The sequence below is a fragment of the Artemia sp. Qi Xiang Cuo genome, chromosome 9 (genome assembly GCF_049724085.1).
Source record: "Artemia sp. Qi Xiang Cuo chromosome 9, ASM4972408v1, whole genome shotgun sequence".
In the NCBI taxonomy this organism is placed as follows: domain Eukaryota; kingdom Metazoa; phylum Arthropoda; class Branchiopoda; order Anostraca; family Artemiidae; genus Artemia; species Artemia sp. Qi Xiang Cuo.
The window spans coordinates 72,165,503-72,186,377 of NC_142802.1; the positions used below are offsets into that span (position 1 = coordinate 72,165,503).

Here is a 20,875-nt window from a genome sequence, read left to right on the forward strand (position 1 = left end):
GGAAAATGTTCTAACAGCAAAAACGAGCCAAGTCACTGCTCATTATAAAAACGGGATGTGTCCTGACTTGGGAAAGTGACAGTCTCTGTTAAAGTGGCAGAATCTTGGTACCGCTGTGCGCATTCCTGTTAAATGATGAAGCAGTTCAAAAACGAGCTATGTCCAAACGGCAGACTCCAACTGAAGTCCGAACTCAGTGGGAAATGAGTCAAATCGTGACTCGGTATTAAAGGCTCATTTTACAAGATACAAAACTTCTTCATTTATATAAACGTACAACTTGGGCTAAATATAAAGAACGAGGAGACCTCAGGTTTGTTCCAAGCTCCAGTCCTTTTTTTTATCATAATTATATACAAAAAAGCAAGTTCTTGCAACTGAAAGTAAGGAGCAATATTGAAACCTAAGACGAACAGAGATTATTCAGTATATGAGAGAGGCTGCCACCTCCTCAACGTCACTCTCTTCACGCTAAAGTTTTCAAGCACTCTTAAAAACATTTCTTATTTTAATTAAACGGTCCTTATGTTTCAGGATTTGTTCTTTGAGAATTCGAACAAAATTTGTAGCTTCAATGTAAAGAGCGGGGTATTGGGGTGGAGGCAGCCCTCTTTAAATACAGAATAATTTTGTTCGTTTTAAGTTTTAATCTTGCTCCTTACTTTCTGTTGATTTTTTTTAAATCTCTGATCATTTCCCAAATAATGCCAAAAAACCCACCTTCCCTCTCAGGGAAATTCCCCCCTCCCCAAAAAAAATTATTCCATGGAAACCTCTACCGCTTAAAATGCCCCCCCCCTGGAAATTACCCATGGACAATTCCATCCTTGCTGTGAAATCTCTCCAGAAATTTTCTTGCGGACGATTCCATTTGAAAGATTATCCTTAGCATTCTGTCATTCGAAAAAACAATCGTTTTTATTTAATTTATCATTGTTTTTGTATTCATATCGGAAATTCCCCTATGTGGGAAATTTTTGCCACCCCACACCCCCTCCAATGGAAAGTTTCTTTCGTGAAAAGTTTCCCCAGGGAAAATTTCTCCTTGGGATTATTTCCTATAGAGAGCTTCTCCCATGAAAAATTCCACTCCATGAAAAATGACCAAGAGAATTTCAACCCCACTGAAAATTTAAACCCGACAATTCCCCCCAGAAAATCTCCACATGTAAAATTAAGTTACCAAAGAGAAAGCCTGACAAATAAAACAAATTGAATGTAAGAATTCTGAAAATCCCCCCCCCCCCCCTATGTAAAGTTTTCCTTTGAAAGCTCACCCCCAGCAATTTTCTTCACAACGGAAAGTTCTTCCCGTAGAGAATCCCCACCGCAGAAAATTCCCCTCCCGTAAAATGTCTGTATACTTCCCAATAATAAATACAATATGTGATCAATGGCCAAATTTAAAAATTTGCCATCCGTCCCCCGGGGGCTGTGGGGGATCATGTCATCCCTAAAGGCATATTATTGAACATTTCAACTATGCTAATAAAATGGCTATCTCAAAATTTTGATTGGCCAACTTTGGGGGAAAAGGCGTGGAAGGGGTTCTAATTGCGCTCTTATCTTTTGGCTACTTAAAAAGGACATTAGAACTTTTAATTTACTTTCAAATAAGCCCTCTCCCGATCTTTTAGGGCTAAATTTACAAAATTCCACATTTTTGCAGAGGGATCTTGAATTCACCTTAGCATGGTTCTCGTGAATTAGCATTTACTTTCATGGCCTCTCCCGATCTTTAGGCAAAATTTACAAAATTCCACATTTTTGCAGATGGGATCTTGAATTCACCTTAGCATGGTTCTCGGATATGCTGAATCTAACGGTGTTATTTCCATTAGGATTTCTTGACTTTTTGGTGGTGTTTCACCCCTCTTTCGAAAATGAGGCAAACTTTCATTGGTTTGTAACGTTTGATGGGTAAGATTAAAATTAGTTAATTTGAAATATTTGGAATAAGCACAAGAAACCAACTCTTTTGATGTGTCTATTGTTATCAAAATTTTGTTTGTTTGAATATCGGTTAATATTGGGCCGAGCTGCTCCTTACTTACAGTTCGTTACTACAAACAGTTTGATTTTAGATGTTTTCCATATGCTACATATTTTTGTTTTTGGTCCTTCCTGAATGTATCCGTCTTCCCTATAGTGTCTAATCCTGTCCATCTATAAAGAAATTAAATATAAAAAACAAGTTTTTTCAACTGAAAGTAAGGAGCAACATTAAAACTTAAAACAAACAGAAATTATTACGTATATGAGGGGGGTGGCAAGAATTGGGACGAAATTTAAAGTTTAGCGTAAAGAGCGAGGTGTTGTGGAGGGGGCAACCCCCCTCATATACGTAATAATTTCTGTTCGTTTTCAGTTTTAATGTTGCTCCTTGAATTTCAGTTGGAAAAAGCTTTTTTTTTTATTAAATGTTTGATCATTTTTTAAGTAACGCCTGGATGGTTCCACCTCCATGGAACCATCGTGAAGGCTCCACCTCGACGGAAAAATCCTCCTCCCCACGGAAATATCCTTTGGACAATTCAATCCTGGCGAAAACTTATCCCAGACAATTATCCTTAACATTTCCAGTCGTAAAATTGAATCGGTAAATAGAAAGCAAGACATATAAAGAAATTTCGCACATGAATTCTGCCACATTCCCCCAGTATAATACGTAAACAATGGGCAAATTTTGTAACTTAAAGACCTTTCCCCATGGGTTTTGGGGGATCATTTTATCTCCAAAGACATGGTTATTGGGTCTTTCAACTGTGCTGAACAAAATAGCTACCTCAAAATTCGATCGGGCAATTTTGGGAGAAAAGTGACGTGGGAGGGGGCCTAGTTTCCCTCCAATTATTTTGACATTCTAGGCCCACTGGATCAAAATGATCTCCTCTGGAAAAAAAAAATAAAAAAATCAACACGCATCCGTGATCTTTCTTCTGCGAAAATTACAAAATTCCACATGTTTAGATATATGATCTTGAACAGTAGGGTTCTTTGATACGCTGAATCTGATGGTGTGATTTTCATTAAAATTCAATGAATTCTAAGGGATCTTTCCCCCTTTTTTCGAAAATCAGACAAATTTTCTCCGGCTTGTACCTTTTGATGAGAAAGACTAAAATTAATGAAACTTATGTATTTGGAATTAGCATAATAAGACAATTCTTTTAATATATCTATTGATATCAAGATTCAATTTTTTAGAGTTTCCGTTACTATTGAGCGGGTTACTCCTTACTTGCAGTTTGTTACCACGAACTGTTTGATAGATACACTGAATGAAGAAGTGCTGTTTCAAAGCTACATACCTATGCGTGATTAATAGACTTTGCGATACGTTTTGGAAACGATACGTACTTATAACAGCCCTAAATAAATTTTAAGGCTTTTTTGTTCTTTTTTTTGGTGTTGCTTAGACAATTTTTACGTAATTTATAATTTATTTTAAGTAATTATACGGTCCTCTTTTCATGCATAAATGAAAATCCGATATTTATCGAAGTACTTAAGTTCCAAGTTTTAAACATCAAATGACAAAAATAGATCCTTTCATAAAAGGGAAATCACTTTAGAGATATTTTCCTAGCTTAGTCAAAAACCCCTTTACAATATTTGGAAACCCTTTATCAGCCTTTTCCCAATCTTTCTCTAGTCTAGCTAAGACCCCTCCATTGTGAGTTTTAATATCTCTTCTAGATTCTAAGCTTTCTATACTAATCCCTTTTCATGCATGAGTAAAACTGACATAAGTATCTAAGCGAAATTACAAAATCTTCCGCTAGATAAAATTCTCTTGAAAAGTGGAAAGAAATGTAAATTTAAAATATTTTGGACGTGCTCAAGATATGATAGAATGCTCTTTACTTTGCCAAAAATCAGTTAGAACTACTTAGTTTGAAAGTGGAGATCCTATTTTGCTTGGGATATTTTTTGAAGCTTGATTTCTAAACTGTAAAAACAGGAACATACATGATTAAAAGTCCTTTTATGATTTTCTCTTGTGATGCACTTATCTAAAAAAATCTTGAGGACAATTATGGATGTAGTAGGTCCTGAAATTAGATGTATAAACTATGAATCGATATAATTGAAGATTAGCTGGTTTTAGTTAGGCTAAAAGCTTGTAGTATGTATACAAAAGTATTTTTTTTAAGTATTTTTTTTCAAAAACTGCCTGGAGGTCTATTAGATCAGCAGCTTTTAAATGGTTTTGCACGTTTATACTATCCAGGACATTGTGGCTGCATCAAATGAGGTGTCTCCAGCACAGATGGAAAGCAAAAAAAAACAAAACAAGAAACTAAAACAGCAAGATACAAAAAAAAAGAAATAAAAGTACTAAGAGAAGATAAAAACCAGACACAGTTTTAAGTAAGAAGACGAAAAGAAAGAAACCCAAAAAATGAAGAACAGAAAAAGGAAGAAAAGAGAATATTATTGAACTTCTACAGTTCGAAATTTTCGTTAGGTTCCTTGCTTTTGGCGTAAGCTTATGGACAAAATTTTATATAATTTCAAGGATGAAGTGAAATCTCTAAAATATATTTTTTTAGCATTTAAAGATGTTTGGTAAAAAACCTACTTTTGAGTAGATGAAGAGAACAAACTTCGCAAGGCCTATTGGAGAAATAGCTGTTAGCCAGTTCTCCTGCTTACTTCCCTATAGACAGTTACGTATTTGGGGCTTGGAGGATTAGGTATTTCCTGGGATTAAAATATATAAAAATTGAACCAAAGAGGCATATTGTAATGAATAAATGTGTAAAGAAAATCTGTAAGAGAGTGTAAAGATAAAATGTGAATTTTTACGCCCTGACCTTAATTGCGACGAATGACGCAAAGTATGCCTTTCATAACGACTTGAAAGGACTTCTGGTGCAATTTCTGTCCCGGAACTTCCTTGTCCTTGCGAGAGATTGGAATGTCAGAGTTGAACCAAATGATGACTCAACTTAATTTTTAGTTGGACCTTTCGACCTATGAACCCGTTGTGACAATGGTGTAAGGCTCATTGGTTTCGCTCTAGATAAGAATTTGGTCACCTGCATTACGAGGCTAAAGCAAAAGAAAAGTTATGTATCCACGTGGTAGTCCAATGATAGAATTAGCAAAGCCCAGATAGACAATGTGCTTGTCAAGTCTAGCTTCAGAAGTTCTGTGCTGGGTTCCTGCTAATATCTTGGTACCAACACAGGCTCCAAGTCCGGTGCTAATCACAACCTGATAATCACTAGAATTTAGTTTGGTTATCAACTAAGCGTAGAAGCAGTACACCCCCAAGAATAGATATCACGGGTTTGAATAACCCTGGAGCCAAGGCTATGTTCCACCTGGCCTGGTCAAACACGTTCAGCGCCCTTTTCACCATGAATGATGAAGAAAAAGTTGAGGAGCTTTCCTATAGTTCCGTAGAGCGAAAGTGGAAGAGGTTTGCTTCAGTAATACAGGAATTAGTGAAAAAAGTCCTTGGTACGTCAAAACCCAAAAGAAAATGCTGGATCAGCCAAGAAACCATTGAGTTAGCTGACAATTGTCTTGCTCTAAATCAGAGCGTAAGAAGTGAAGAGCAGAAGTTATGAAATCATCCAGAAATAGATAGACAAAACTACAGGACGTAAATGACAGATTCCATGGAAGCCATATCTAAGGCAAACAACACCCGTAAACTCTATCAGCTACTGAAACAGGCAACAGGGAGGAAGCAACAATTCTCTGAGCTCATTCGCCTGAAGAACGGGCAGATTATAATGGCCCATCTGCGACAGTATCAAGACGGAAGGAACATTTTCAAGAACTATTGAATCCATCACATCATCCGCAGATAATCTCAAGTCCTCCTATGAGCCCGGTTTTCTCAGAATTTACATTCAGATCAAAAACTTGAGTTTGTTCTGAGTCAAACAGTTCGTGGTAGCGAACTGTAAGTCAGGAGCGACACGGCTCAATGGTAACCAAAACTCTAGAAAACGGGATTTTGATACCAATAGATACATAAAAAGAATCAGATTTTGATGCTGATTTCAAATATATAAGTTCAGTCAAGTTTAGTCCTACCCACCAAAAGTTACGCACCTGAGAAAATTTGGCTGATTTTCGGGGAAAGGCCCCCTAAAAGTTATAGAACCTTAATGAAAATCACACCATCATATTCAGCGTATCAGAGAACTCTACTGTAGAGGTTCAAGCTCTTATCTACAAAAATGTGGAATTTTGCATTTTTTTTGCCAGAAGAAAGATCACGGATGCGTGTTTATTTGTTTTTCTTTTTTTTTTCCCAGGGGTGATCGTATCAACCCAGTACTCCTAGAATATACTGAGAATGCTCATTAGAACGGAAATTAAAAGTTCTAGTGCCCTTTTTAAGTGACCAAAAAATGGAGGGCAACTAGGCCCCCTCCTACTCTCCTTTTTTTTAATCAAAGTCACCTGAACAAAATTTTGAGATAGCCATTATGTTCAGCATGGTCGAAAATATGATAACTATGTCTTTTAGGATGACTTAATCCCCCAAAGTCCCTGGGGAGAGGGCTGAAACCTAAGAACTTTACCCAATGTTAACATATAGTATTGGTTATTGGGAACTACACAGGTGTTTTCAGGGGGGATTTTTTCTGGTAGGAGGGGGGTCAGGGGTTATGTGGGAGGATCTTTCCATGAAGGAAGTTTTCATGGGGGAAGGAAAATTACTATGAAGGAGGTGCTGGATTTCCCAGCATTATTTAAAAAAAGATCAGAAATTAAATATAAAAAAAACAAGTTTTTGAACTGAAAGTAAGGAGCAACATCAAAACTTAAAACGAACAGAAAATATTACGTATATGCTTGGGTTCACCCCCTAGTCAATACCTCCCTCTTCAAGTCAAAGATTTTTTAGTACTTTCTTAAGAGCTATATATTCTAAATAACGGCCTTTTTTATTAAGGGGTCATTTTTAAAGAATTGGAACAAAATTCGAACTTTAGCTTAAAGAGCGAGGTATCGACTGGGGCCGAACCCCCTAATATACGTATTAAAAATACATGAATATAGAAGTTCGTTACATAAGTTAATTTGTAAGTTAGGCCTACGTATATTTATTACTAATAAAAACGTTGGTAAATAAAATTAAACAAGTTTCGAGAAAACCATTTAACCAAATAAAAGTAAAATTAATATCCAAATTTTGTTTTAATTATTCATGTACGGTGAGCCAAAATCAAAACCTGCATTAATTCAGAAACGTTCAAAAATTAAATAAAAAAAAAACAGGTTTTTTCTGGCTGAAAGTAAGGAACGAAGTTAAAACTTAAATTGAACAGAAATTATTCCGTATATGAAAGGGGCTGTCCCCTCCTCAACGCCTCGCTCTTTACGCTAAAGTTTGACTTTCTCACAACTTTATTTTTTTTTAACAATAGAAAACTTTAGCGTAAAGAGCTAGGAGTTGAGGAGGGGATCGCCCCTTTCATATACGGAATAATTTCTGTTCCTTTTAAGTTTTAACGTCGTTCCTTACTTTCAGTTAAAAAAAACTTCTTTTTTTTATTTAATAACTGCTAAGTACCGCCCCTAGTTAGTAGCATTAATACCAAGTTCCTATAGACGCGCAATGATGTTGCTAATAATATCTGCCGTTGCAAACCTGTTTTTGTGCCAAAGTCAATTATGCTATTATAAGTATTTTTATCTAAATTTTATTTTTGCAGTGTCAACATAGTTCTTTATAAAATTAACGCTTGTGCAGTGACTCTGAGAGGGGTATACAATAATTGATGTGTATCATAGGCAGCGCGCTAGCGCTGCCTAAGTAAAGAACAATGTGGGGTACTTCGTATCGAAGGAGTTGTCATAGAAGCTTCGAAAAGGGCTCATTAAATTGGAAATGGGAGTGGCTAGTGCCCTTTCTAATAGTCGAAAGTGATTGGAGGGCAACTAGCCCTCCCACACCCATCATTCCCTCAAACACATTCAATCAAAATTTTGAGATAGCTATTTTGTTCAGCGTTGTTGATTTCCGGATAGAAAATATCTTTTTGAGGAAGACACTCCCCCACAAACTCGGGGCAAGGGTTTTAAGTTATGCCCTGAGGGCATATACAAACGATGTCGGCACAATGTATCATTTATTATTTTTTTCCTTTAGAGCAGGGCACTTCATATAGAAGGGGTCGTCGTAGAAACTTCAAATGGGGCTCATTAAATTGGAAATTGAGAGTTCTAGTGCCCGTTTTAATAGTATAAAGTGATTGGAGGGAAACTAGCCCCCCCCCCGCGCCCATCGTTCCCCCAAACACATCCAATTAAAATTTTGAGATAGCCATCTTGGTCAGCGTAGTTGATTTCCAGATAGAAAATATGTTTTTGACAATGCACATTTATTTACAAATAATTGTGCATTGTCAGTTTAATATACATATACTGATATTTAGTAATCAAAATGATTACATTATTTAATTTATTAAAGTTATAAAAGTAAAAAAATTATATTTTTTTCAGTAAAGTGCAAATTTGTTCTGGCCTTGGGAAGGCATAGGGGTTTTGCGCCCAACTTATGTTAATTTCTGCTCGTTTTGAGTTTGAATCGGTTATTTATTGTAATTTCTTTTGGGTTTCATTTATTTATCGATGCTGATTTGTGGTAGTTCGACGCTTGGTAGATTATTTTATTTTATTTTTGTTCTTGTTCTGTTTAATGGAGTTCTTTACCTTTCTTTGACAAACTTATTTTGTGGAAAAAGTTTTTTTTAATTAATCTAAGATAAAAGTTCACTGTAGTTGCCATAGAGATTTTATCAAACAGTTCGTGGTAACGAACTGTAAGTAATGAGCGACCCGGCTCAATGGTAACCGAAACTCTAGAAAACGGGTTTTTGATACCAATAGATATCTCAAAAGAATCAAATTTCAATGCTGATTTCAAATATATAACTTTCATCAAGTTTAATGCAACCCATCAAAAGTTACACAGCTGAGAAAACTTGGCTGATTTTCAAAAAAAGGGGGAAAGACCCCCTAAAAGCTATAGAACCTTAATGAAAATCACACCATCATATTCAGCGTATCAGAGAACCCTACTGCAGAGGTTTCAAGCTCCTATCTACAAAAATGTGGAATTTTGCATTTTTTGCCACAAGAAAGATCACGGATGCGTGTTTATTTGTTTGTTTGTTTGTTTTGTTTTGTTGTTTTTTTTCCCCAGGGGTGATCGTATCGACCCAGTGGTCCTAGAATATCGTGGGAGGGCTCATTGGAATGGAAATTAAAAGTTCTAGTGCCCTTTTTAAGTGACCAAAAAAATGGAGGGCAACTAGGCCCCCTCCCACGCTTATTTTTTTCCCAAAGTCACCCGATCAAAATTTTGAGATAGCCATTTTGTTCAGCATGGTCGAAAATATGATAAATATGTCTTTTAGGATGACTTAATCCCCCGAAGTACCCAGAGGGAGGGCTAAAAGATATGAACTTTACCCAATGTTAACATATAGTATTGGTTATTCGGAAGTATACAGAAGTTTTCAGGAGGTATTTTTTCTGCTAGTGGGAGGGAAGGGTGGGTCGGGGGTTATGTTGGACGATCTGTTCATGAAGGAAGTGTTCATGGGGGAAGGGACATCGCCATGAAGGGTGCGCCGGACTATCCAGCATTATTTATTGGGTCTGGGGAAGTATACACGCAAGTTCCGGAAGGATTGGGTCGGGCGGGGGGGCGCGAGGAGGGAGTTACGCTGGAGAATATTTCTATGGAGGATGTTTCTTTGGGGCAAGGGACATTTCTATGAAGGGGGCGCCGGATTTCCAAGCATTATTTAAAAAACGATCAGAAATTAAATAAAAAAAACCAAGTTTTTTCAACTGAAATGTAAGAAGGAATATTAGAACTTAAAACGAACAGAAACTATAACGTATGTGAGGGGGTTCTCCCCCAAGTCAATACCTCGCTCTTTACGCTACAGTTTTTTTTAGGGCTTTCAAAAGAGCTATCTATTCTAACTAAACGGCCTTTGTGATTCAGGGGTTTGTGAATCAAATTTTTTTTTAACTTTTAACGTAAAGAGCGTGGTATTGACTAAGGGCAGAACCCCCTCATATACGTAATAACATATACGTAATAAAAAAAAACAATAAAAAAACAAGCGATACGGCTCAATAGTAATCGAAACTTTTAAAAACGAAATTTTGATGTCAATAAATGTATCAAAAGAATGTGTTTATAATGCTGATTCTAAATATATAAATTTTATTAAGTTTAGTATTACTCATCAAAGGCAACAAGCCTGAGGAAATTTACTCGATTTTTTAAAGAGGGGGAAACATCCCCTACAAGTGAAAGAATTTTAATGAAAATCACAACGTCAGATTCAGCGTATCAGAAAACCCTATTACATAGGTTTCAAGCTCATATCTGCAAAAATCTGCAACTTTGAATTTTTGCCAGAAGAAAAATATACGAATATAGAAGTTAGTTACGTAAGTTAATTTGTAAAGACATTCATTTAGCAAAAGAAAAGTAAAATTTTTATGCTAATAAAAGCTGCATTAACTAAAAATCGATCAGAAATTAAATAAGAAAAACAAGTTTTTAAACTGAAAGTAAGGAGCGACATTAAAACGAACAGAAATTATTCCCTATATGAAAGGGGCTGTCCCCTCCTCAACGCTCGCTCTTTATTCCGTATATGAAAGGGGCTGTCCCCTCCTCAACGCCTCGCTCTTTACGCTAAAGTTTTTTATTGTTTTAAAAAAAAATTGTGAGACAGAGTCAAACTTTAGCGTAAAGAGCGAGGCGTTGAGGAGGGGACAGCCCCTTTCATATACGGAATAAAGAGCGAGGCGTTGAGGAGGGGACAGCCCCTTTCATATACGGAATAATTTCTGTTCGTTTTAAGTTTTAATGTCGCTCCTTACTTTCAGTTTAAAAAACTCGTTTTTTTTATTTAATTAAACCGAAGTACCGAACTTTTTTAAACAGTGCTTTACTGTAATTTTTATATAGTTTTATTACTACTAGCTCTTGATTTTCAAAAATTAACTTGAAAGTATATGGACCATAGTACAAGTCTGTGGAATTATTAACCGTAATTAAACGGATGTATGACTACATATCTTGGCGTTATTTCAGCTACAGGGAATATTTTTACACAAAATATTCAATAATTGGTTTTAGATTTTTAATAATTTTTGTTTCATCTAGTTGGCTTAACTTTATAACTATTTTCCTGCATTTTTAAGTAAAATATTTAAAATTTATTTTGTGTATTTAGCAGATTTTACAATTACCGTTTTAAAAGTTAACAATTTAAAACTAAAATCTACCATCTAAAATTACGAGCCGAAAGAAATAGAATATTTAACGCTCTCAATTTTTTTCTGGTTTTAAAAATCGGAGCCTTTATTAATGCATACACATGTTAAACCTTATTGAAATAGTAATTATTAATGACTTTTAGGCCTATAAAAATAATTTTTTTATGGGTTATTTGTGTATATTATATACATTATTTAATTTATTTGTGTACGGTTATTGTTGCTTTGGGACCTTGTCATTACAGAATTTTATTGAGTATCCAATACTCATGTTTTTACTTATCAGTGCATGGTTTTAAACTCCAAATCCTTACATCATATATGTCTTGTTGTTATTATATATATTTTTTTTGTTAGTAGCAACACTTTTTTGGGTAGTAGCAACACAACAAACTCGCAAGCACCACTTTTGGTTTGCTACCGATTTTTTTTTCAATAAATTGGTATTAAGTACAATTAAATGGCCTAAATCAGGGCTCTGATCTCCGCTAATTCAATTAAAGTTTTCTTTTTTCAGCATAGAGATACACAAGAAACTTTGGCTGTGCTTGATCGTCTAGATTTAGATACAGACAAGCCAAGTGATGAAGAACTAGCACGGAAATTTGGATTCGAAGAAAGTTACTACAATGGTAGTTTAAACTGGTGGCAAAAGACGAAGCCAAAGCTATGGTCACTTTTTGACGAGCCTTATTCTTCATCTGGGGCTAAGGTTGGTGCAATCATGTTTTTTTTTAGGGTTATTTGTATATTTAAGTTAAGGTGGTACTTAAGCTCATCTACGGCTACCAGTGCTTCCATTTCTACTATATTTTAGAGTAGGCTACTTTATTTTGAATGTTTCTCCTCTAATATTGTTAGACCTACTTTAGTACTTTATTTCTAATTTTAATTTGGGTTTTCTCCTTTTTTCCTTGCGAAGCTTATGGATTTTTGTTAAGGAAATAGGAAATTTGGATACAACGACGGGAATTCGGCAAGAGCGATTGACAAACGTTCTACTTTTTCTTGGACTTGGATAGATCCGTGACATTTGAAACAAATAACCAACGAGGAAGGATTGAAGGTTTGTTGGAATTGAGTGGCATGAGCTCAAAAACGGCATGGCAAGAGGAATGAGCTCAAAAACGTAACTTTGGCTGCAACGATTTCTGTCAAGTATGGGATGAAGCGTAAAGGCCCCCCTACGTTCACCGAAAGTTTAAAGAAAAAAAAATGAAGTCCGTGAAATTCGATGTGACTGCGTCCAAATGCGTCACTTTTTTAGGCATTTTAAAAGACGATGGGGATGGCGACGACAACGCTGACTTGGGCTATTAATCTTAGTATTTCATGTTTTCTTTTAAATCTTATTATCTGGTAATTCTCATTAAATTTTCTTGAATACAAATTAAAGTGCGTCTACATTCGGCATTTTCGGGAAAACTGGGAGGCAGGTAGCAGTCTACACTAGTTAAAATCAAATAATTCAAAAAATCAAAATGCAGGCGCTGTCCTTAAATCAAGCTTGATGTGATTCCTTTTTGCTACTATACTCTGCTTCAAATTAACAACTCAATACAAAAAAAAGTAAAAAAAAAAAAATATTACGTTAAAAAGCGACCGGTTGGATATCATTCATGCTAATCCTTCGTACCAATTCAAATAAAATCGAGGGTGTTGCAAAAGTAGTGATAGAGAAGGAAAAAACAATGTAAAAAAAGAAAATAAATAAAATATATTCATATGGTCCAGAATTTGAGATCCGGACCCGGAATGTATAAATCAAAACCAAACTTAACTAGTCGATAAATACAAAGCATTGTTTGAAACGTCAAAAGAAGATATTTTGGTACACGTAAAAGTTCTTGAATTGCAAAATAAGTCGACTTGAACAAATGCTATTAAAAGTCAGCTTAATAGGTCTTTACTTGTAACTTGGAAAGAAGTTAGAAAATGGGGAAACTTTGAGGAATTTGGTATTGAAAATAGGGATTTTTAGGGATTTTCCTCCAGCCTTTAAGGGATGGAAAAAATTTTAAGTAGAAACACTGATAATATAGCGTAAGAATCAATTTTAAAGAATCCAACGCTATAGCGTTGCGTATAGTAAAGGTCATACGGCTCCAATGTTTTATTATTTATTGTTATTTTTTCTTTCCTAGAGGCACCTCATATGGAAGGGATCGTCGTATAAACTTCAAAGGGGGCTCATTTGATTGGAAATCGAAAGATCTAGTGCTCTTTTTAATAGTCGAGAGTAATTGGAGGGCAACCAACCCCCCACGCCCATCATTCCCCCAAACACATCCAATCAAAATTTTGATATAGCCTTTTTGTTCAGCGTAGATAATTTCCAGATAGAAAATGTGTTTTTGAGGAGGACACTCCTCAGGGCAAGGGTTTTAAGTTATGCCCTGGGGGCATATAAGGTTTTTATAGAAGGTTTTGTCGTAGAAACTTCAAAAAAGGCTCATTCGATTGGAAATTAAATGGCTAGTGCCCTTTTTAATATTCGAAAGTGATTGGAGGGCAACTAGCCCCCCCCCCCCAACGCCAATCATTTCCCCAAAGACATCCAATCAAAATTTTGAGATAGTCATTTTGCTCAGCGTAGTTGATTTCCAGACAGAAAATATGTTTTTGAGGAGGACACTCCCCACAACCCTCAGGGCAAGGGTTTTAAGTTATGCCTTGTGGGCATATAAGGTTTTTATAGAAGGCATTGTCGTAGAAACTTCAAAAAAGGCTCATTCGATTTGAAGTTCAAAGGGTTAGTGCCCTTTTTAATAGTCGAAAGTGATTGGAGGGCAACTAGTCCCCCCCACGTCCATAATTCCCCCAAACACTTCCAATCAAAATTTTGAGATGGCCATTTTGTTCAGCGTAGTTGATTTCCGGATAGAAAATATATTTTAGAGGAGGACACTCCCCCTCAACCCTCAGGGCCAGGGTTTTAAGTTGTGCCACGGGGGCATATAAGGTTTTTTTATATAGAAGGCGTTGTCGTAGAAACTTCAAAAAAGGCTCATTTGATTGGAAATTAAAGGGCTAGTGGTCTTTTTAATAGTCAAAAGTGATTGGAGGGCAACTAGCCCCCCCTCCACCCATCATTCCCCCAAACACATCCAATCAAAACTTTGAGATATCCATTTTGTTCAGCGTAGTTGATTTTCAGATAGAAAATATGTTTTTGAGGAAGACACGCCCCCAAAACCCTCAAGGCAAGGGTTTTAAGTTATACCCTGGGGGCATATAAGATTTTCATAGAAGACGTTGTCGTAGAAACTTCAAAAAAGACTCATTCGATTGGAAATTCAAAGGGATAGTGCTCTTTTTAATAGTCGAAAGTGATGTGAGGGCAACTAACCCCCCTCTCACGCCCACCTTTTCCCCAACACATCCAATCAAAATTTTGAGACAGCAATTTTACTAAACGTAGTTTTAAGTCCTGGAAATTGGGTCTTTGAGGATAACATCTCCCCCACAGCCATCAGGGCAGGGGTTGTAAGTTATGCCCCGGGGGCATATAAGGTTTTGTATAGACAACGTTGTCGTAGAAATTTCAGAAAGGGCTCATTGGATTGGAAATTTAAATGGCTAGTTCCTTTTTTAATAGTCGAAAGTGATTCGGAGGCAACTGAGACCCCTTCCACGCCCACCCTTTCTCCAAACCCATCCAATAAAAATTTTGATATAGACATTTTGTTGAACGTAGTTGAAATTTCTGAAAATTATATGTTTGAGAAGGAGAGTCCCCCCACAGTCCTCAGGGGCAAGGGTTATAGGTTATGCCCTGGGGTCATATATGGTTCTTATGGAAGAGATGCTCGTATATAATTTATAGAGGGCTCATTTGATTGGAAATTGAAAGTTCTAGTTCACTTTTTAAGAGTCAAAAGATATTGGAGGGTAACCAGCTCCCCCCCCAAAAAAAATTCATTCAATAAAACTTTAAGATAGCTACTTTGTTAAAAATGTCCAATTTTCAAGCGTCAAAAGATATCCGAGGGTAACTAGCCCCCCCCCCCACACACACCCTTTTTTCCCCAAGCCCATCCGATAAAATGTTTATAATAGCAATTTCATTAAAAATAAATCAAAGGACAGATAAGAAAAATTCCTGTGTCGACGTAACCCACTAGGGCCCGGAGGCAGTCGTTATGAGTAATGCTCTAGGGACATATATTGTTCTTATGGAAGGGATGCTCGTATAAACTTCGGAGATGGCTCATTTTATTGGAAATTGAAAGTTCTTGTTCACTTTTTAAGAGTCAAAAGAGACCGGAGGGCAACTAGCCCCTCCCCTCCTCCACGCCCTAAATGCATCAGATAAAAATTTTGAGATAGATATTTTGTTAAAAATAGTTCAAAGTTCTGATAAGAAAAAAACTCCAGTGTCAACACAGCCCCCCAGGGACAAGGGGTAGGCGTTGGAAGTTATGCCCTGGGGGCATATATGGTTGTAATGGAAGAGATGCTCGTATAAAACTCCTAGAGGGCTCATTTGATTGGAAATTGATAGATGTAATTCACTTTTTAAGAGTCAAAAGTGATTGCAGGGCAGCTAGTTTTCCCCCACACTCCATTTATTTTTTTCCCAGAGGCCCTTCATACAGAAGGGGTCGTCGTATAAACTTCAAAGGGGGCTCATTCGATTAGAAATTGAGAGTTCTAGTGCTCTTTTTAAGAGTCAAAAGTGATCAGAGGGCAACTGCCCCACCTCCAAAGCCCTTTTTCCCCAAATACATCTGATAAAAACTTTTAGGTAGCCATTTTGTTAAATATAGTTCAAAGATCATATAAGAAAAACTCCTTTACGTATGGTCACTTCGTTAAAAATAGTTCAAAGATCAGATAAGAAAAACTCCTTTGGCGACACCCCCCTCCCCCTAGGGCAGGAGTTGTAAGTATTGCTCTGGGTGCATATATGGTTCTTATGGAAAGTATGCTCGTATAAACTTCAGAGAGGGTTCATATGAATGGAAATTAAAAGTTGTAGTTCATTTTCTCAAAGTGAAAAAAGATCAGAGGGCAAATAGCCCCTCCCGCCCTCCACACCTTAGGATGTATCGGATGGATAAACCCAGCCGATGAAAATTTCAGGTGACCATTTGGTTAAAAATAGTTCAACGATCAGATATTAAAACTCCAGGGTCGACACAACCCCCCAAGGCCCAGGGATAGGCGTTGTACGTTATACTCTGGGGATATATATGGTTCTTATAGAAGCGATACTCGTATAAACGTCAGAGAGGGTTCATTTGATTGAAAATAGAAAGTTCTAGTTCACTTTTAAAGAGTCAAAAGAGACAAAGGCTTAATCTAGTCCCCCCACGGTCTTTTTCCCCAAACCCATCCAATAAAAATTTTGAGATAGCAATTTTGTTAAAAATAGTTCAAACATCACATAATAACAATTTTTTCACTTTGATATTGTTACTTTGATATCAGTTTTGTTACTTTGATGAATATTTGATTTTTTTTTAATTTTAATTTTGAAATAAGGAATTTTTAAAAACTTAAAATTTTTTGCATAAAAAAAACGAACAAGAATTAATTAAAAAAAAAGTTTCCGAAAAATAAGTTTTTAAAAGAAAAGTAAAGGCCATTTTAAACTTAAGCTCAGCCGATACAAATACCTTTTAAAATTCAATCTCAAAACGACCAGAAATTACTATTAAAGAATAAATGAAACCCAAACCGAACAGAAATTAAACAAACAATCATAGCAAAAACATCCGACTACATCCAGCTAAGTTCATATTTCACAAACTTGTTTTATTTCAACCAAAACAGGCATTTCAATTTTGTTGAGTTTGATCTTTAAAATTGTTAGGTAGTGATATAGAGGCTGGGCTAAAGCGTCCAGACTACACCTCTTATTTAGCATAACTGTGAATATGATATAAAAGCAGAGAAAATAAAAATATTTTTTCTGCTTAAAAGAAAGTTAGACAGTGTCGTCCAAACCTAAATTGGACAAAAATTATTCTATAAATGGGGAGGCTAAAACTCCTCCCTCCTCCTCCCAAGATTTTTTAATATGGAATTTAACTTCTTTACCTCAATACCACAAGAATGAATGCTCGAGCATAAGAGGAAAACGAGAAAGGAGGAGGAAAAACATCCTTTGCCTCATATGCTGACGATATTCTCAACCTAACCCGGAAACACTGAACATACAGTAGGAATCTTTTCCATCTTATCCGATGCATACCGTACTCTCGCACGAGAATTAAATTCAGAAAAATTACAAGTTCTTACTTTTTATTGCTTGTTATTTTGTTTTTTATTGCTGTGATTTTTATAATTTCATCACGGGTTATTACCCTTATTACCACTTCCGTTATTAAGGCCGTTGACCGTGTGTCATACCAAAGTCTCACTATTGGCCAGGGAAGCCACCCTCTAGTAATTTATCACTTTTTCTAGTGATATTTTTATATAGCCTAAGCAAAAAGTCACTAAATCAGCACATAAATCACTAGATATTTTAAGAAAATCACAAAATCCACCAAAACATCGATAAAATCTAGTGATTTTTTTCTTACCGGGCGGAAACTTTGCTGTTGACACCTTTATTCACCACACTCACACTTTAACCTTATATTCAATATTCAGATATCCATTCTCCCCAAAAATTAGAAAGTGTTCTAGACTGTAAAATGGGTCAAACTTGAAACAAAGGTTACAAAAAAGAACCACTTTATTGTCATTTATTACACTAGACTTTTAATCGTTCTGATAGTTTCCACGAGGGAAATTCAAGCTTCAGTGCATTTCTATTTAATACTAAAAGCAAACATGCAATTTTCCATGGGACTATTGATTGCTCTTCGCATCGGCACGTGTGTTACCAAACTCTACAGCAGCAAAATTTAATTGAGTTTTTGTTTTACGATCCAGCTAGTTACATAGTGCTTGACAACACTGTACATAGAAGCTGAATTGATTTGACTGAAAGATACCATGGACAATACATCGGCAGGTGATAAGGTGCTACGTACTGACTCCAGATCAAACAGTTCATGGTAACGAACTGTAAATAAGGAGCGACGCGGCTCAATAGTAACCGAAACTCAGAAAAACAAAATTTTAATATCAACAGATACATCAAAAGAATCAGCTTATTATGCTGATTCCATGTATATAAGATTCATCAAGCTTAGTATTACCCATCAGATGTTACGAGCCTGAGAAAATGTGTCTAATTTTTGAAATAGGGGGGACACACCCTCTAAATTAAAGGAATCTTAATGGAAATCACACCATCAGATTAAGGGTACCAGAGAACTCTTCTGCGGAAGTTTCAAGATCCTATTTGCAAAAATGTGAAATTTTGCTATTTTTGCCAGAAGACAGATCACGGATGCGTATTTATTTGTTTGTTTTTTGTTTTTTTCCAGGAGTGATTGTATCGAAATAATGTTCTTAGAAGATCAAGAGAGGGTGCATTCGAACGGAAATTAAAAGTTCTTGTGCGCTTTTTATATAACTAAAAAAATTGGATGGTAACTGGGCCCCTCTTCATGTCTATTTTTCCCCAAAATTATCTTATCAATATTTTGAGATAGCCATTTTGTTCAGTTTAATGGAAAGATCAAATAATTATGTCCTTATGTGTAAAATGTCCCCCCACAGTCCGTGGGGAGAGGCCCGTAAGTTATGAAGTTCGCCCATTGTTTACGTATAGTATTGTTTATTGGGATGTAGACAGAGATGTTCTGTGGGGGGGGGGGTCGCTTAGTCTGGATTTCTATAGGGAGAATCTTCCTTGGGGAGGTAAATTAAGGGGGAGGGGGTGAATATTCCTCGGGAAATATTACACAGGGGAAATTTGACAGAATTACTATACGAAATTCTTTTAATTGTCTTACATTCTCTTTGCCAAATTTTTCATGTGGAGATGATCTGAGGGAATTATCTAGGGGCTTTTTTCCGCGTGTTTTGATTTCTGGGAAATAATATACACGGAAGGGAGCATATCTGGAGTAATTGAGAAATCGATTAGATAATAAAGTGTTACTCAAATGAAAGAATGCCAAGGAGAATTTTTAAGGCTGAATTGTCCGCAAGCAATTTTACAGGGAGGGGGATTCTCAGCGAAGATGGAACTGTCTGGAGGGAATTCAACGGGGGGGGGTGCATTTTAAGTTATATCAAATTTCCATGGAGGAGTTTTCCGTGAGGGGGAGGCGTATATCTCATAGTAGGTGAGCCAGATTTACCGGCATTACCTGAAAAACGAACAGAAATTATTCACTATATGAAAGGTTGCCCCCTCCTCAATACCTTGCTTTTCACGCTAAAGTTTGACTGTTTGTCCCAATTTTATAAGAGCGTCTACTGAAACACGGGAACAGTTTAATTAGAGTAGGAAGGTTTTTTAAAAGCGTTAACAGCCTTAGCGTAAAGAGCAAGGTGTTGAGGAGGGTACAACCCTTCATCTGCCAAAATCTGCCAAAATTAATGTGTAAATTTTGTTTTAATTTTTCATGAACGGTGAGCCAAATTTGAACCTTTATTAGTTAAAAAAGGTTCAGAAGTTAAATTTTAAAAAAACAAGATTTTTTAAAATGAAAGTAGGAAGCAACATTAAAACTTAAAGAGAAAAGAAATTATTCCGTATATGAAAGGGGTTGTCCCCTCCTCAACGCATCGATCTTTACGCTAGAGTTCTTATTGTTTTGCTCCTTAATAAGTTTGACTGTTTGTCCCAATTTTCGAACTGAAAAACGGGGGCCATTTAATTAAAATAAGAAGCTTTTTAAAAAGAGGTAAAAGCTTTAGCGTAAAGAGCAAGGTGTTAAGGAGGGGGCATCCCTTCATATACCGAATAAATCTGCCAAAATTAATATATAAATTTTTTTTTAATTTTGTCATGTACGGTTAGCCAAATTTGAATCTGCATTAGTTGAAAAACGTTCAGAAATAAAATATAAAAAACAAGTTTTTTTAAATGAAAGTAGGGAGCAGTGTTAAAACTTAAAGCGAACAGAAATTATCCCGTATATGAAAGGCTTTGTCCCCTCCTCCACGCCTCGCTCTGTAAGCTAGAGTTTTTATTGTCTTAAAAGGTAGAATTGTGAGAAAGAGTCAAATTTAGGCGCAAAGAGTGAGGCGTTGAAGAGGGAACAGCCCCTTTCATATACCGAATAATCTCTGTTCGTCTTAAGTTTTAATGTCGCTTCTTACTTTCAGTAAAGAAAAACTTTTTTTTTAATTTTGTGCTCTCAAGGATTCTCACAGTTTCAGCTGATAATAAGTTTCAGCTGAGTAGCAAATAATTCGTGGTAATGAAGTGTAAGTAAGGAGCGATACGGCTCAATTGTAACCGAAACTCTAAAAAACGGAATTTTGATATTAATAGATATACCAAAAGAACTGTCATATTATGCTGATCCCAAATATATGAGATTCATTAAGTTTAGTCACACAGTCAGATCCAGCGAATCAGAAAATCTTACTGTAGAGGTTTCAAGCGCCCATCTTCAAAAATGTAAAACTTTGCATTTTGGCCAAATTATTTGTTTTTGTATTTTTCATCCAGAGGTGATCGTAACGAACCAGTGTGCCTGGAATATCAGAAGAGAACTCATTCGAATTG

The 20,875-nt window shown here is 36.2% G+C and overlaps 1 protein-coding gene across 1 annotated transcript in view; it reads left to right on the forward strand.

Moving 5' to 3' along the window:
* The window catches only part of LOC148949004 (potassium voltage-gated channel protein Shaw-like), a 101,901-nt gene that overhangs the window by 72,408 nt on the left and 8,618 nt on the right, over window positions 1-20,875 (forward strand). Inside the window, exon 3 of the mRNA XM_089095084.1 lies at window positions 11,804-11,998. Within this exon, the coding sequence (XP_088951210.1) occupies window positions 11,804-11,998 (195 nt within the window). The remainder of the gene's footprint in view (window positions 1-11,803; window positions 11,999-20,875) is intronic.